Below are 18,573 nucleotides of genomic sequence, written 5' to 3'. Positions count from 1 at the left end.
ATTTGAACATTATTAAGCCACTAGAGAAGGGGTTTGCAAAATTATAAGGTGCTGTTTTGCAACACTGATCCTATTTATTAATCTCTAAAAATGAGAACACCACCCAGATCACAAGCTCTTATCTGGGCCTTTTCAGTTGTCGGTGAAATGAAGATAAGTTTGAATCTTTGGCTATGACTTTATTCATCTGTATGGCTTCTGCGAAGTCTTGAAACTCTAATTTCATATTGATGCAACTTCTGACTTTATCACAGCCTGTGTCTTACCCGGATTAGAATGTTCTACTTTAAGTATACTTTAACTCAAAATTAGTTTTCTGTTGCAATAGTCCTGGGTCTGAGTTTTTTAACTTATTTTATGTTATGACCCAGATTGTACTACTGTTTCCCTATCATGTACTTCTGTAAACACACTGAAAATAAATTAGGCATGTGGGTCAGTTTCACTTACCTGAGCTTATGTTTTCATTTCAAATAAATGGCACGTAACTGAAAGAGGCTGCTTTGTGATAATTTGCCTCTGATGCAAAAGGGTATAGATTTGGTTTTGACAGACAAAGCATCAGTTAACAAATAGCCTTCCTATGATATTCCATTCAGTTTTGCATAAACAAATTTGGTTTGCAGGGAGATGACAGAATTGGTGTTTTTAATCATTTGGCTTTCTACGTTGTTTAGCAAAAGTCTGTAAAGATTAAAAGTTGTTTTAGCTTTATATATTTGACAATTTTGAATGTGACTGCCACAGACACTAGCAATTTTAGTGGTCCTGCAGTCAGGATAAAAGGCTAAAATTGATTTATGTCTTCAGCTCTTGTTCTTTGCTAAATTCCATGTTTGGAGCATATTTCCCTCAGAGCAGCTGTATAAAAATATATACATAAAAGCCTGTATATAGAGATTCTGTTCAGATGGTTACTATATACAATAATCATAGGCACAAGAGGCACTGAAGTTCAAAGCTGGCAAGATACAGAATCTCGATGCAGCAGTTCTCTTCTGTCCATTCCTCTTCTTTCTGCTTGCTCTTTCTTCTACAACTTCACCTTCTCATCTCTTTTCCAAGTCCTTCATGCACAGTCTCACCTGCTGTGTCTTTCTCTTCAGTCTTCTGCCCTGTCGTCTTTTCTATCACTTCTACAAGATGTGTAGAAGAGCACAAATAGAAGAGCATGTAGAATGAGGATTAGGAGAATCTTTGGGGGCTATGTCCTTTAGAAGGACCAGACACTTACCCACCTTGGCTTGGCTTCAAAGAATCAGGTAGACAGGAGTAAAGGGAAGCAGTTAGATAGCATTATTAGTTGGTCATTCAGCACATCAGTCCACTTCTATGAATGTGACCATCTCAATTTCTAAACTGTATTAGCTTTGGTTTTGAAGTTATATTATTATTTTAATTAAGGATATTTCTTTACCTTCACTTTGCCATCCAATGAGGAAATACGTTGCCATTAAATTCTCCTGTATTTTCACATACTAGACTGGATTTTCATGAAAATTAGGACTTCTTGTAGATTTTCCAATGCCTAAAGGAATATCGGAATGTTACTCTAATTCTTCATTAGAATCTCTGGATTCACATTGCAGTGTGTGTTGCATGTGAGTCTGCTTCTTTACCTTTCCTAGTGGAGTGGTTTTGTTTTTTCTTATTTCACAGATCTTTTTCTTAAACTTGAGGTATGCTTTCTGTGTGTTATGGATTTTAGGCATTACATTGTACAGAGTAGAGAGGCCTTCGTTTTTCAAGCTGATAGAGCAGATAGCTCTTGGGGAAAAGTTGTTACAGCTGTCTGAGTGAAAATGCTTTTCACACATGTGCCACTACCAGTGACATTTACTGTTTCAGTGTTCTTAGGCAGATTTTCTGAAATTTAGGAGTTAGGCTAAGATGGGTTTCATGAAATCGCACGCTAAAGACCTCTAGCATTGACTATAAAGGCTTGCAAAGTCTGTAGCCATTATTACAACAGAAACAGTAAACTAAGCATTTTGAACTTATTTGAGGTAGAAAGGCAACCAGGATTTTAAGTACACTTGTGAATTAAATGTGGTGAGAGAAGCTGATGAAGAAGATAAAGGGACGATACAGGTTGGAATTAATGGAATATATATTGTAAAACAGTTTATGAAAGAGTTGCACTGGAGAAGAAAAGGAAGGAAACTTTCAAAGCTCTTTATCTAAAAGCTAGAAATGCTCCTTTTAAAGAGAGTTATCATTCAGGAATAATGGCTTGCTAAATTCATTTATAATGACCTGTGATAAATAAAGTCCAAATCTTTCATCTTCCAGTCCAGTTACTATTGTGATGTTGATCACATTTTCAATGAAGAGTTTTGTAATTCACATCCTTCACTGTGGGAATCACCTTAAATACATTTTCACAGTTGGTTGCGATGTCATTCTCTTATGATTCCTCACCGTTTTTTGGTTATCCTGATGAAATATGGAGGGGAAAAATATTATTATATTGCACTCTGAGGAGGTGTTTTTGACTTGTGTTGTAACTAAAGACCTAAGCCAAGTTGTTCACGGTCGTAATAAACACAGACAAATCCACCGGAGGAAATTACTGCTCAATGTGGAAAAGTTGTGCCTTGCTAATGTATTCAATGGGTCAGAGTGAGGCAACCCTTTCTGAGAGATAGCTTGCTTCATTTCAGAAAATAAGGATAGCTGTTGAAGGGAATCTGTGTCATCTGCAAAAAAAGTTGAATGTTCATTTGATGGCTTTTAGTAATAAAGTTCACTGCATCATGAAAATCCTTGACAACTTTTCAGGGATTTTCTGAACAGTAAGAAATCTTCAACTCATCAAACAATGGAGTGACAAGCTTATTTTATTCAGTGATGGAGGTTTGGTTTCTAAATGATTCTATGTTGAATACTTCATGCTCTTGGTATCCATTAAATGCTGTGGTTTTGAATTAATCAATTCAAAACTATGCCCTCCTTTATTTTTGGTCAGACCTCTGAGTATCACTTTTCTTTATGAGCTAGAAGTGAAGCAACCAACCACTGCCTGTTTTCATGAGGTGATTCATCTTTGTGAATAAGCCTTCTGCTTTAGGAGCAACTAAACGGTACACATAAGTGTAAATATTGGAAAGACCTTCATGTCTTAGTGGTTACAGCTGATTGGGTTTGAGTCCTGGTTCAGACTTTTGAGTTGTCCCATTTTCTGTGTGCATGTTCAGCTAGACTTTTGGGACTTAAAAGAGGCTTTGTTCTGTATTCATAAAATAAAGCCAGAGCGAGTTCTTTTATAAGACTTGTGTATCAATTTTTATCATTTTATATATTGATTTCATTTACAAAGCTGGTCACCAAGGTTCTTGGGAATCCTTCTTGTTCTGCTTTAGAATCGTATTTTTGATATGCTTAATAATCCATATACAAAAAGAGAAACTCAATGTAAATGGGCTCTTCTGGCTGTTATTTAATACACAGCACCAGGTCTTAAATGTTGTTACTCACAGATGTATGCATGCTTCCTCAATAAGCAATTTTCCTCCCTCCTTTATCTCAGAGTAAGACTCTGTAAATGAGCCCTAACAGTACTTGGCCTTTTGCAGAAACTGAGCTGGTTTGGGGTGAGCGAACATGTCTGCATGTGCATGTGTAGAGGGAGGCGTTGATGTTTGTATCTGAACCTAGCATATTGTTCTGTAATTCATCATCTGGGTTTCCAGCCTTGCAATGACAGAGACAGCACTCTGTAGGTCAGCTGAAACACTATAGCACATTCTCCCTCTGCTGTACCCTGTTGGTTTATGGCTTCTTAGGGTCAGAGGGAGCTGGGGTTAATTCAGCAAAAGAATCCTCTGACGGTGATATAAATTCCATGGCTTGTTCATAAATTGTAAAAGAAATTCTGTGGACTGCTTTGGGGGCTTGAAAACTGTGGGCCAAAAGGTTAATTACTTGCCTAAAGTTTCAAGCAACTTTCAGTGTTAACAGTTGCTGGCTGTGGTTTGTGCTTTCCTAGCAGTTGCCTTATACATAGGTATTTAAATCTGTTAATTGCTGTCTTGTGTGTGTTTGTATATGTATTTGTGTGTGTCTATGTAATATATATTAACAGTGCATTTTATCTGTCTGATACTTGTATTGTTACTTTCCTAATTAGTTATATCTAAATGCCTTCTGTCTTTGGCATAGAGCACATCAAGTTGTAGAACAATGGAAGTTGATGTGAGGTAGTTTGTATTTGTAGGTTCATTTTTTTGAGTAAGAGAATTGAGTCTGTTTTGACTAATTCTGTCCTTTCCGTGCCATCTTTTACCCACTCTATTACATAGTTTAGGAACCAGTGAGGGACAACTGATGATCACAGAAGTCTTTCAGAAAATGCTTATACATACAAAAATAGGTTAAAACACAAGAAAGCATAACCTTATTTTGCTTTTTCCACCACACTTAGTTAAGGTCCTGATACAAAGCCAATAAGATGACTATGACTTTACATCTGTCTTAAATATTTTCCAAAAATATTGATGTTTTTATTTAATGTCCTTTTTAGTTAAGCTATGACCTAATGTGGTGTTCTTTCATATTATACTCTCTGCTATGTGGAAAAAAAATCCTTATTTTTTAAGAAAAAGTTGAGAAAGTTCTTTTTAAATTCACTTCCATATACATGAATAAAAGGAAATACTAAGAAATTGCATTAAAATAGTAAAAAGCCTTCAAACCTTTGACTTCTATATCCTTTATGTCAATATAGTTAAGCTTACTTTTTCCCACAGTTTCCACTTCCACAATTAAATATTTTTTGATATGCTTGTGAAAACATTTTGCCATATTCATCCCACATAGCTTTAGGTGATGATTGCCTTCTTGAGATGTTTCTCTTCCTACCTAATATTATAGCCTGAACTTTGCCATTTTGGTTACATTTCTAAGATTTGATGAACTTGGAATTTATGTATATTTAAAGCCCAGCTGTGTAAAAATTAAGATCCAAATTTATCATTCTCATGTCAAAACTTCTGAATAACCACATATTAATTGTGGAGTTATAATCAAAATCTTTGAGTATTAACAGTAGTTCTGTCATCTCTATAAATATAAAAGACTAAAATAGTTGAAGAAAGTCATGACTTGATATACAGTGTAACTCCTGTTTATTGCTGTATAAAAATATGTCTCCAAAATTTTAATAGCTTAACAGGCAGCTGTGCATTGGTACACATAAGAAAAGATGTACATCCAGGGCTCCTCAGTCTAGCAAATCTTCTGGCAAATTGCATTGCAAGTTATTTATATTCTCCTACTTAAAAAAAAAAAAAGATAAAAGGGAATCTTGAAGGAGCTTCCTCTCATAGCACAATGAAGTATGTGCAAAAGTGTGTCTGTATCTAGTCAATGAACAGCTTGCTAATGTCTACAGATAAGTTCTTTCTATTCAATAACTTATAGACAATCTCTCTCTTTTATCTACTGAACTAAAAAAAAAAAAAAGCTTGCAGAAGGCCTCAAAGGTAAGGATTCTGCGTTTCTAAACCTTTCAGTTTATATATCATTGTCCTATTTATCTTGAGACAACAGTTAAATCTTTAAAAGTACCTGTGAAGTTTCATGCAGCTGTCAGCTTCTTGTTGTCTGCTTCCATGAATGACGAAGAAATGTTCTTATAAGGGATAGATTATTTGAATGCTGGTGACGTCTTTAGATCAAATTAATTATACCACTTAACTGACTGATTAATGTATATAGCTTAAAAGATTTGTTTCAGCATTGGGTTCACTGAAGTAGCAGGTTTTAATGCTCCTTTCATGGGGAAACAAAATCATTTCATTCCACCGATAGATGCAAAGAATCAACCTTTTTGTTCTTTAAAGTTAGCATGTGGGGTTTTTATTTGTGACTAAAATTTTTAATACTACTATAGAACTGATGGGAGGCTAACTAATTAATTATGGTAGTGCATACTTCACTATAAGAATTCAGATAACCTTTTATATTTTGCAGGACTCTTGCTAGTCTTTATGGTTCCTTCAGTAAGAGACAAGTAAAACCATTGTATCATGAAGCTTGTGATGGGCTAGATGGGACAAACATTTTGATTATAGGTCAAACCAGATAGGTACTTCCTGGTAAACAGACCTTCTGAACTATGAAAGTTTCACTTCCATGCCTCAAAGAATAAGGCATGTCTAAGTACTTACAAGAAAGGAGGTTAAAAAAATTTGTGAAAGCAATCTGTATTTCTTTTCTTTTGAAAAGAATAGCACTCAGTTTTTTTTCTTGGTAAATGTGACCCTTGGGAGTGGATGGGAAATGCATTTGGTTGAATCACATAAAAGCAATCCTAGTTCTCCCGTGTGTCTGGAAAATACACAAGTGTTGTATCTCAGTTAGAAAGCATTCACAATACACAGGCTTACTGTTATTAATCATCAGTGAAGAAAAACAAATGCAGAAATAATGTCTTGCCTTAAGTCTGCCAGTTTGAATGTCAGTTAAAATGAAGAATGCGTAAGAAATGTCTCTAACTGGCCCATACCTGAGTACTGTTCCTCCGTTTCTCTCATGCAACAGTTACAGCCTGTGCAGGACCACTCTCCTCAGACCAGTCAAGGAATCTCACTTCTTTATTTGGCTGACTAGGAGTATATAATTACGTGTGTATTTGGTGTTTCTGGATCTTGTCTTAGCTGAAGTCCAGAAGTATTTTATCTTTCAAGTCATGACATTATTTAGTTCTTGCCTTGAGGGAGCTATTCCTGTGTGGGTACTTCTGTGCCTTCTAAACTGCTAAATTTGGAGTGGTAACTTTAATGGTTGAAAATGAGGCACGCAGGCTGGAGCTGTGTGCAGGGCAGAACGCTCTGTTTATTGTCTAGTCCAGATTAATGGTGGGGCTTGGACAGAGAGCATTTTGCTGCTGCAGTTGGCCAGACTTCTTGATCACTGTCCCATGATTTACCCTTACTAGAATCCCTCGTTAAAATTATAAAAGTGCTTAAGAGACCTACGATACTAAACACTTTTGAAAATGTTACTCTGTATCTAAAAACCTGACACTTCCACAAGGGAGAAAATTTCTAATTCTGAAGAAGAGAAATGTCTGTCTCCTCTAAGTCTATTTGACATGCTGTACAGCACACAGGTGGTGTAATTTACCAAATTTTTTTTTTAATGTAAATATTTAATCTTTACTCAATAATCCATTTTTTAGCATTTTCCAATTTACGTTCTGTTGAAGTCATCTGACTCCTTAAATTCCTATTTAACTTCATTTCAATTCCTTATGAAGTTCATTTCATTTGGAAGAAATTCAGTTCTGCCTATCTTATTTTACTTGTGTTTCTTTGATGCTGTGCAAATATTTGTATAACACACTAACTGAATCTCTATATGGTAAAGGGCACAAACTTTCTTTTTACTTTGATGGGAGCTCCATATATGGAGCAACAGCAGCAGAAGATAAATGTGTAAAGTTGTCAAATGCTCTATATGAACAGATAACGTTCTAAAGCATATGTCACAGATTATAATTTTGTCCTATCCGTTAACCTTTTGCCCATCCTTACTTGCTGTTGAGTGCTGTCATCACCCCAGATTATCTCTGACTAAAAAGGGCTCTTGCAGTTCCCTTTCCCTGCCTTGTTGATCACCTGGTATGGAGTGTTGCATGTGTGATCCAGATGGCCCTTTTGCTTCCAAATTCCTCCCCAGGAGAACTGTCTTCCTTTCACCAGAGTTTGTGGTGGTGGATTTCCCCTTCTTCAACTCTCCCCCTCGAACCAATATTGGGATGCTCTCAGGTTAGATGTTTAAACAGGGTTGTACTTTAGCATAACCTTCTGAAAATTGACTTAAAAAAAATGTATTCAGGTTTTTTTATTTATAAATCATCTTCTAAGATGCCAAATGGTCTGTAGAAGATTTTCAGGGACCACAATGCCATAATTATCCATTAATTTCTTAAAACGAAAGAAAATAATTCCTTTTCATGATCTGATGTTCAGTGCAGTTTGTGATAAGTCTTTTTGATATCAGTGAGTGTTGACCTAGACCTGTTGTGCTAAATCCCCAAATGACCCAGCACTTGAGACAGACAAATTAAAAAAAAAAGATAGTTTCACTGTATAGTTCAAATTCTTTATTCTTTAATACATCAGTTTAGTTCCAACAAAGATGCAGAAAGCTGTATAATTCATAAATGAATGCTAACATACACAACTGAGAATTTCATACCTGTGACAATGGAAGACACATGGAAATGGAGATGGTAAATTTAACTCCAAATTTAACAGAATGAAGTAGAAGTAATGCCAATATATAGTTTGAAAGAGTTCTGTGAGACTGCTTCCTATGCTGAATGTAATAGTTCGTCAGATTCATACTTTTGCATGCTTTTGACTCTCCTCTCTGTGCCCGCTTCCCTTTCTGTTGCTCTCTTCAGACTCTTCTTGCAGTCTCTTCAGGTTAGGACTTTTCTGTTACATGTTCATAAAATGCAATCACCTAGTCTCATTTGATGGGAATGTATTAATGACCTGTAAAGTATGTATTTCATTGATCTTACTTGAGGTCATTGTTCCAAAGTAATGACATTGGTAAATTGGTAAAAAAGTAATCACATTGGTGATTGGTGTTTATATCAGGTTTCCACCTGATTTTGTGATTTTTTTTTTTTTTTTTTTTTGTGTGTGTGTGTGGCTAAATAGCTACTGAGAACTGTCATTGACTACAGGAAATGCAAAATACATCTTGGAAATAGCAACGCATATGAGTAATTTGAACTATTGTGTCTCCACCTCTTTCTTAGATGTCTGACTATAGCAGTGGAGATCTTGAGCAATTAATAATGAGTATTTGATTTTGTTTCTTAATTGTTTTGCTCCCAGAGATATCGGAGTTTGGGAAATCTAGATGTCAAACTCCCTGTAAATATTGCCTTATTGCACCTTTGATTGCAAGTGTCTTGGAGGAAGTTGGGTTTTTTTGAGTTGAACTGGAATGGAAGAATCTGGTGTTTAAATTTAACTTTTTATGCTATATTAAGGTCCAGTAAGTATTGTGAACAATCTCAAGCTAGATATGTAAACACTTGAAAAAAGAAATATCAGTTCTATCATGACATCTTACTTTTCAGATCAAGTTCCCATATAGTTTTCAATCATGGAATTGCTTTAATCCTTGTATTAGGGTTAAATTTATTTTTATTATGTTAAAAGCTTTGTTTTTATTCATATCAAATCTGTAAGTAGAATGTCTAGACTTTGAATTATATTAAATCCACTGCAATTTATTTAAGGATTACTTATTTGCAGATATTTGTGCAGAAAGACCATTAATGTGTTGAGCAATTTGTTCTTGGACAGCAGGGATGTGACAGTCAGATGTAACTGGGGGATAATCATAGCATTTATTACTACTGTGTTACTTGAATGTTTTGCTATTTTTAACGATAGAAATTGTTCTTATTTTTGGTGCATTCACAACACTACTTCTGGGTGTGTTGACTGGACAGACTGTCAAATTAAGATGTGCTTAATGTGCCTACTGGATGTTGATACTGTACTAAAGTAGGAAGCCTGGTGAAATGTTCATAGCGAGGAGTGCAGTTCCTGTTGTTCAGCTGTGGTTTACTGGCAGAGTTGCAAGCAATAACAAAGAAGGTCAGACCTTTTTTCAGATATTTTTCAAATGTGAAGTGTCAGGATTAAGGCTTGGGAGTGTATTTGGAGGTTAAAAGATTCTCCCCCTCACCCCCCACTCTGTATCCATATTTCTTTGTTATAAATCAAAATTTAAAAAAATACTGCTTTGTGAAATAACACCATTTTTGAAAACTTAGCCTACCATTGACTGAAGTAGAAAAGGTATTATATTCAGAAGACCATAAGTTGATTCCCTTTAATATGATATCCCAGGTAAGGATTTATTATTGCTTTCAAACAAACAAACAGAAAGTGCAGAGTACAAATAGCATAACTGTTAATCAGTACCTGTTTGCATCAATGAGTCTACCCAAGGCCTTCCCTCCTTTAGTATGACGTTATCAGGCATAGAGACCATCAGTAAATCTAGAAGAAATTTGAGTTTGTCATAGGGCAAATAGCTTGCTTTCTTTTTTGATGCTTAGTAATTCCTTTTTGTGGGGACAAGAGAAATAGGTAGAAATACATGACCTGAGCAGTCATCAGAGAATGCAACACCCTGTCATTTCCTCATCTTAGTCATTCTTATTTTTAATCTTCTCCACAAACATAGCAGATCAATTCTTTTCCTGATCAGAGAAGATCTGGAAATCTCTGAGTATATATTGTGCGTGAATTGAGCTGAAGCTTGGTTTAGAATTCCAGTGCTTACAATTGATTTTTGATGGTCTTTGCTTGATTGCAGACAAACGTGAAACCACTGATGGGTGATGTTACCTTCCTAAGAATTTTTATCACATTGCACTTGCTCTCCCGTTTTTCTTAGTGACACTTCTTCTTTATAGTACAAAAGCCTCTCATTTTTAGACTATTGCAGTAGTCCTGTATGAAACTTTGCTCTTTAGCAAACCATGGAAAATGTGTGGGAAGAATATATTTCACATTCATTATTTCAAATCTGTCTGTGTTTTTCTCTCTTGTCGTTTTATGCCGTTTACGTATTGCAGTATTAGAGAAAGGGACTGCTGCTCATGTTTATCTTGTAGGACTAAGAGTGAGATAGACTGTGTTAGACTCCCATTGGGGAACACCTACTTCCCAAGCAGTCTCACTGAACAATCTATAATTGGGGTCCTTCTTATGAGCAGCTGACTAGTAGCATGAATAATGTTTGCTTAGTTTAGCCCAAAGCAAGAATGGAAATTAATTTTGACCAGCGATACAGAAGTTAGCATGTAGGATAGTATTAATCTTGTCAAAATTTGCTGTCCAAAAGTTTAGGCATCTAATCTGAACTAGATGCCTAGTCTCCTTCTACAATAAATAGAGAAAAAGAGACATTGACGGAAGACAGTTCATTCCATTCTATGACAGGCAAATAAGTTAGGCCCTTTCCAGAGAGCAATTCATCCTAACTTTCTTTCATCCTTGATTTCAGTGAGATTCAGAACAACTAGTTTAGACCAGACATCTTATTTTTAAATGGCTGAGGTCAAATGAGGAGAGTCTCACTCTTGCTCATCTTAAAATACAAATAATTTTTTATTCAAAGAAAGTGTATAAATATCCATATATTTCATACACAGTGACGCAAATTCATCTTTGGACTGGTTACAAAGAGGCTAAGAAATTTATCCTAGGAACTTGGCTGTTGCAAGCACACATTTGTCTTATATGGCCCACAGTTAATCTTGCAAAACCCTAAAACTCTTTGAGGTGAAAGATAAGTTATACGTTTAAAAAAGATTCACAGCACAAAAGAAGCACTTGCTTATGTAAGTGCAAGGGCACTTACATATATTTTGGGCATGGAAACTACAGGCTACAAGTTTAGCTGAAAGAGAATAACCAAAAATAAGAGCAAGAGTGAAATTATTTGGGATCATCCTTAAGTTGTTTTACTGACAATTACTAATAACACAAGGGCATGAGAAGTTGGTTGTATAATTTAGAAAAATACAAAGTTACCAGGTATCAATGTCAGCTCAGAGCTCACAGCCTATGTTACATTGTAAACCAGAATTCTGGAACAATGGAAAATTTTGCAAATCTGTGGTACAAAATAGCTACTCAAAGCCAGTCTTGGTCAGGTATAACATATTGATCTGAAGTCATAGTGTTGCCCTCTACTGGCACCTGCCAAAACCTGTTGAGGCCTTATTCATCAAGTATCATAATCTCCATGATTAATTTCTGAAGGACATTGTTAATAGATTTCAGACAGACTCAAAACCTTCACTTGAACGCAGAAGACTTTGTCTTTAAAGAGATTTGGGGATGGGGGGAGAGAGAAGAGGAGAAGGGGGTACAACCTCTACTTGTCAACATTCATCTGCTTACAAGCTACTGAAAACTTTGCTTTCTGCATTCAAAAGCCCTAAAACATAAAAATGTCAGCTGAATTAATTAAATGTTTGAGCACTGACAACTGTTGGAGTATTTGAAGGATGCAGGCATGGTTTAAAGACAGCAAGTGTTATGAGAGATAATGTCACATTTCAAACAGATGTGAAGCGGCTCATTGAAAACACAACTATGACACAGTAATCATTGTCATTGTCCAAAAAAAGCCAAATTCACACAATTTTGCTTACTGAGAGATGGCAGGGTACAAGAGGGAAAAATTCATATTTCACAAGTACTTCACTATGCAGTTTTTTTGCTGCTGTCATTAACAGATTTATCTAAATAATAAAAGAGCAGAATCTTCTGCTAAAAAAAATGTTTTTTATCCCCTGCTTGAGTAATCCTCTAATGACAACTGCCCTCAAATCTCTGCATGCTCTGTGACTGTATGGAAGTTTTATGTATGACAGTGACTACCAGTGTATCAGCTGTACTTAATTCACATTGGGTCCTTCTGAAGAAGTGTTTCTGTAGGCAGTCTCCACTTTTTGCAATTCTTTGACATTTTGTTCCCAAGAAACAAAACATCCAGTATCTGTTCGCTGAACAATCATGGAGGGAACACCTCATTTGAAGAAAAGCTGAGAAGAGGGATGAGGCTTCCTTTCTCCAAGTCAAGATGAATGTCCATGTTATTAGGGACCATGAAGCTTTAAATGCTGATCTCTGTTAGTGCGACGCTCTTGCACTCTGATCTTTGGCTTATCAGTGAAAGAGGTCTTAAGTTTTCGTAGCTGTAAAATGTAGATTATCTTACTGGCTTACCTATTTTCCAGGATTGAATTTCAGTGTTAATTAGTGTTTGTCTGACATTTAGAGTATGCTAAATATCTCTATATATGCAAGGATTCTTTCATGGGCAGAACTCTGAGCATTGACTGGTAGAAGGGGCTTTGTTTAACTTGTACTTTCAAATAAAGGTTTGTTACCCCTTCAGCAGTATGATTGTGTAGAACAGATTCCATTTTGTTCATGGAAAATAGTTATTGTATGTTAACTTGTTGAACTGTGTTTTTGAAATAGAAACAATCTGATATTTGTTCTTGAAGCTCTGTATACAGGAAGAGTAGATACTAGAGTCAGATTCCGGTACACTGCCTAAAAAGTTCAAAAGTAAAATGCCCTTGGGGAATTATAAAGCTTTAAAACTTTTAACAAATTATGGAACTAGCTCAGAAACTCTTCATTGTATGGTTGTGTGTGGCTCAGTATTCCCATTACACTAATGTGGGTTTGGTTAGATCAGCAAAATCAATGCTAAATGACACCAGTTTAATGGAGCATTAAACTAACTTTAAGATATGAGATGCTGCAAGGGAGATGCTGGGAGCCTTCTGCTTTCATTTCAATCATAAATTATGACACAAAAGTTGCTGAAACTTTCATAGAAAGATATTAACTAGCTTTTAACACACTTAGGTCAGACACAACGTTAAAAAAGAGTGTATTTTATGTTTAAATTGGATTCTGGATACCCAGAGGGCTCTAATAATGACCAGATTTGAATTAAGAGAAATATTTGGGAGCAGTTAATGCCTAACCATAAAAGTGACTATGTGCAAGCCACTACAGAATGTGGTTTGTGGGTGGGAGGGAAAGGTTAGTGTATTTTTTAATGTCTCTCTGTGTGTATTCATACCTTGCTAGGACAAAATCAAGTAGCTAAGAGTAATATTTTGATCCAGCCATGAATTTTTGTGTAATTTTACTAGTGCTCAGATCTTTCTTTTTATTTGAACTGAGCATAAAGACAAGGTCAGAAAGATATACCTCAGTTTGACAGATAACATGCTGCGAGGCCTTTGTGTACTAAGGCTGCATTAGTAGATTCTGATACTTTTCTTGCTTTCAGGTGAGCGTCCTTACCAATGTCCTTACTGTGACAAAGCTTTCAGCAAGAATGATGGATTAAAGATGCATATTCGCACTCACACAAGGGTAAGTCCTACATAAGGGTAAGTGTAGTTTATTTGCTTTTATGGTTACTTGTCTATGAATTGTGTGTGGGGAAAAATAAACAACTGCTGTTTATATAGAGATTAGGCTACATCAACCAAGATATGTTATACTCCTCAAAACAAGAGGCAAAGACTTTAGGTATTAACTGTTAAATTCTAATTGTGACTCCCTTACTGACCTTCTATTTTTAATTTATTCAGTTTCTTATAGGTTAAAATAATAATAATAGTACTAATTTCTTCCTGTAATCTAAGTTTATCTATAGATATAAGTAATGTGTGCAACTTCCAGTGAGAAAACAATTCTATAAAGGCTTCACTGTTGAAACCTGAATATCCAGTGATTTGCTTTTTACTGTTTCCTTAAAATCCAGTCACCATGAGCTTTTGTAGAGGCTGTACTTTATTAACTGATGACAAATATTAAGCTGTAAAACAACTTGGTGAATTAAGTGACGGCAAAATAAAAGGCAAGTTTTAGATGTCTCCAAGATGATTCTTGAACTTCAAGTCTCAGTTATCACAGAGGTTCTTTATTTTAGAATAAAAGGCTTGTCATGTATGTACATTTACTAGAGGACAAAGGCGAGATCTCAGCCTTACTCCACTATTGCTTGTTCCTTTCTAGCAAGGAGACAGAAAGCTGCCTTTAAACAGCCAGCTGTGAATTCCCTTAGTAAAGGGAAATCTCCAGCTAAAGTAAAGCCAGTCTAGCATTCTTTATCCTACCTGCCTCTGGCTTCCCCATTCACCCCATCGGGGAAAAAAGAAAAAGTTAGAAGCAAATTATAGCCTCTACCAGTAATCCCTTGGGGGCTCTTAACTGCTTGAAGAAGTTAAGGCAGCCTTTAGGCCACACCATCATGTTCCCTATCCGTTAGGATATAGGGAAAGTGGAATTGAAGTTAGTGGTCTCCATATGCTAATATGCACATGAAATAGCTTACTGCTGACTGAGTAAAGATTAAAAACTTAGTTCAAAGCTGTTCTTTAAGTTTCTTCCATTCTACCCAGGTCTTCAGGGTATTATGGGGGTCATAGATAAAGTGTTACCTATCATACCCCAAACTTTAGTTTGGAAGTAATTGGTAGTTTGTGTAATGCTTCCTGGTGGTTCACTGGGAGATGGCTAGTTCCATGATGTTAGCTATTTCTCCCTCTTTCCAGCTGTTAAATCACTTCGAGAAGTGCTAAAAAATCTTTTGTTTTATTACTGTAGCCCCACATTACTGTTGCTGCATCAGGAAAAATTTCATGACCATATATGTTCTACATGGCTGTGAGTGGGAGGAGTGATCAGTGAGGATCAGCTCTGTCTGTAATAATGTAAAGTTTAATTTTTTCTGGATTTGTCATAAAATATAAGTGTACAAAAAATCCTCTGTAGATAAAATGAGAGAAAAACAGTAAGAACAGGCCTTCAGTGCCTGTGCTTATGTATCTCTGTTGACTATAGTGCTTTTCACCAGGTGACAATTTGTTCCAAAATGCATGTTCGTAAGTGAGGTTAGAGAACTTTACAAACATTATCTTCATTGCTTAACAGCAGCAAATTAACTGATAGCCTTTACTTAGTGGAGGACTGCAAATCCTACAGTCTTACAAAATGCAACACTTCAGTGGAAGAAGGTTGTACGTTTTTTTTCTTGAGAATGAAGGTGTATATGTCAGTCTTGATTACCCACATAGTGCAGATAATTATTTTTTAGATGGCAAACATATCTATGAGTGCTTAAAGTCATTTCAAAGTAGAGATTTTAATTGCAATGAATAGAGAGTACTTAAGAGTTGCTCTTTAGTGGAGTGTCTTGCTATGTTTCTTGCTCTCAGCTATGCACTGAAACATAACTGCACACCTTAGCAGAGAATTTGCTCTTTTACTGTTGTTGTCGGGCAGCTTGCTACTATCTCTTTTATGTAACTTGCTGCTTACATGTATTCCCATATGTTATTCCATTTTGTCACTGTTATATGTAAACACAGAAAACAGTATCTTTGAAATTTGCCAGCTGGCTCTAAAATGCTTTTATAAAGTTGAGCTGAAAGAAGGAAAAACTGAAGACTTATACTGGTGTGAGAATGGGATGAAAAAGAAAATCATTCAAACACTTGTTATGAATGACAGGACAACACTTCAATCAAACAGATTTGTTATTCAGCCAATAGCAAAGGGAAGAGTTAGGAAACTGCATTTTACAGAATGACGATTTCTTGTTAATATATTTAAGCATTATAATTAGAGAGACATTCTGTAGTGATAAGAACATGATAAAATTTGATATAAATTGTCTCAGATAATGTGCTATTGTAGTCTTTAGTCAAAATATCATCCTTACAAAAAAAAAAAAGAGGTATTTTCTACACAACTTAGTTCACACCAGAGGTGATTATGAGGCTTTCCATGTACTTGAGGTGCTGTGATCATCTAGATATGAGCAGGTCATATTTCACTTTTTTTTTTTTCTCTCCTGTGTGAGAGTATGTTAAGCAGGTCACTGGAAATCTTTACAGTTGTGGTAGATGAATAAAATACGCAGGTACAACATGATTTTGAGATCTTGGCTTGGGGTTTTGATTCTTTTTGCTCTCATGCTGTTTATGTGCTACTCTTCATTCCAAAGCTTCGCAGTGAAGCTCATTTACATGTCAGTGGCATTTTATATTCATTTATCCCCAAATAAATATTTTTTACTTTGCAGTAATAAGAATCAAAACATTATTAGTGTGTTTTGAGAACCTAAGCCTGTTGCTAATAATTTTGCTTCTTCCAAATTTCCCTCTTCTGCACACTTCAACACCGTATTTAGAACTGGATAGCTAAAAATTAGTATCTTAATAGGAGAAAAAGAGAAAAAAATAACCAGTATTAACAAATGTTATTAACATCTGCAAGGCTTAATGTGAACTTCGACAGATACTAAAGACAGAGGGAATGGTTATGATGAGTCTGTTCTTCTGCAGAGAATTGTCCATACAGTATCATAGGATAATAAGTTCTAGTTTAATTGTTCTAATGACTAAATATTAGTGCAAATACAGGGAAATAAATATGTATTTAAGGTGGTGTATTTCATACATAAATAAAAGAGAACAGAGTGGTGAAAGGAGTTTGGATGTATTTGGAGGAAATAAGAAGGAAAAGAAGTGGGGAAGAAACTACTGAAAATTGAAAAAATTATTTACAAGAGCACTTGAGTGTTTGGCAAAAGTATGAATATTCATTTAATATTTATAGTAGCTTGATGCTTGTCGGGAATGTAGCTGTCGTCATTCAAGATCTCACTAAGAGACACTGAAAAACTTAAATAATTGATCCTTGTATGTGTGGTGTTGTTTATGTGAGATTTTTGAACTTAGCATGTAGAGAGAGAAAAAAGTAAAGAAAATCCAGAAAATCATTATACAGGAAACAAGAAAGACTTAAGTACAATAAACTGCTTAATGTCGGTTATAAAATAGCTTTGTAATATCAAGACCACTTGCCTTGAGGGTTCTCTGAACACAGGGACAGTAACAATGTTCAAATTCTGCCACTGTCTGAGATGCAGAACTTTTGACAATTACTGCCATGTAGTTTAGGAACAGGCAGGTCTGTAGTCATTGTCTGAAGTATTCACTCTTTTTCCTCCTAACTTCTGTTTCATTCTTCTCAAGCAGGCGTATGCTACCGACTGGAGGACGCTGTTACAGGGGAGGGGGAGGATTCAGCAGGAGTCTTGCTCATTTGTTCAGGTTCTCCCCTTACTCTAGTTTTGTAGAGGTCATCAAGGCTTAAGGAGATTAAAGTGGTTTACCTTAAAAGGTTGGTAGCCTCACATACATGTAGGTAATTCTGATTACCTGTATTGCTCACTTTGAGCAGTTAGATCTTCAACCAAGAGAAATAGCAGCTGAGGCGAAAATTCTGATCTATTCATGTGTAAGTCTTATTTTGCAGAGAGTGCACCCAGTCACATTGTAGTACCTCTCTGGTGCTCAGGGTAGTCATGGTCTGATGCTTCATTCTGGAAACCTGTGGCTATGTCTATGTTAACAAGTAATGCAATACATTATGTAGGAGTATATGTAGAGTGAAACAGTTGGTGCTGAGGATCCGATGTTCATACTGTATGTGTTTCAAGGATTTTACTGCAGATTACCTGTAGCCTGGTCCTATAGACTGAATGCACAATAGTGCTCCCTGGAACACACCTTCTGGTTTAATTTTGTCGGAAAGGAATCCACATTGTGCAGTCCAAAATGTTTTTGAAAGGTGTGCTGAAGCACAGTAAAAGGGGACATTTTGGGAGATTTGCTTCAAAAGTGCGCTCCTAATCTGAATGAAAAGACTAATGTAAATGTATGCTAACTGTACTATGCAAGAACTTTTCCAGTGAAGAAAGATTATACCTGTGCAGGAATAACTTGAAACTCTTAAGTGTGATACTAATTCACTATAGCTTGTTTTGTGATCCTAGGCCATTTAAACAAAGACTAAAATAAAGACTGGGTAATAAAAGTGTAGTGCATTTGCCAGTGTATATTTCTCTTGGTTCTAAGAACAAGAAAAGCTAGAAAGTCAGACTAGCAATTTCTCTCTTCAGGTGTTTGATTTG

At 35.8% G+C, this 18,573-nt stretch overlaps 1 protein-coding gene across 2 annotated transcripts in view; it reads left to right on the top strand.

The window, feature by feature from the left end:
- Positions 1 to 18,573, top strand: part of PRDM5 (PR/SET domain 5) — a 96,578-nt gene that overhangs the window by 62,929 nt on the left and 15,076 nt on the right. For both annotated transcript variants that reach the window (XM_026081436.1, XM_026081435.1), the window contains one exon: positions 13,873 to 13,958. In XM_026081436.1, the coding sequence (XP_025937221.1) occupies positions 13,873 to 13,958 (86 nt within the window). The remainder of the gene's footprint in view (positions 1 to 13,872; positions 13,959 to 18,573) is intronic.

Source organism: Apteryx rowi, unplaced genomic scaffold (genome assembly GCF_003343035.1).
Source record: "Apteryx rowi isolate R43461 unplaced genomic scaffold, aptRow1 scaffold_55, whole genome shotgun sequence".
Taxonomy (NCBI): domain Eukaryota; kingdom Metazoa; phylum Chordata; class Aves; order Apterygiformes; family Apterygidae; genus Apteryx; species Apteryx rowi.
The sequence above is the reverse complement of the archived record's forward strand: the minus strand, read 5'-3'. Positions and strand labels throughout refer to the sequence as shown.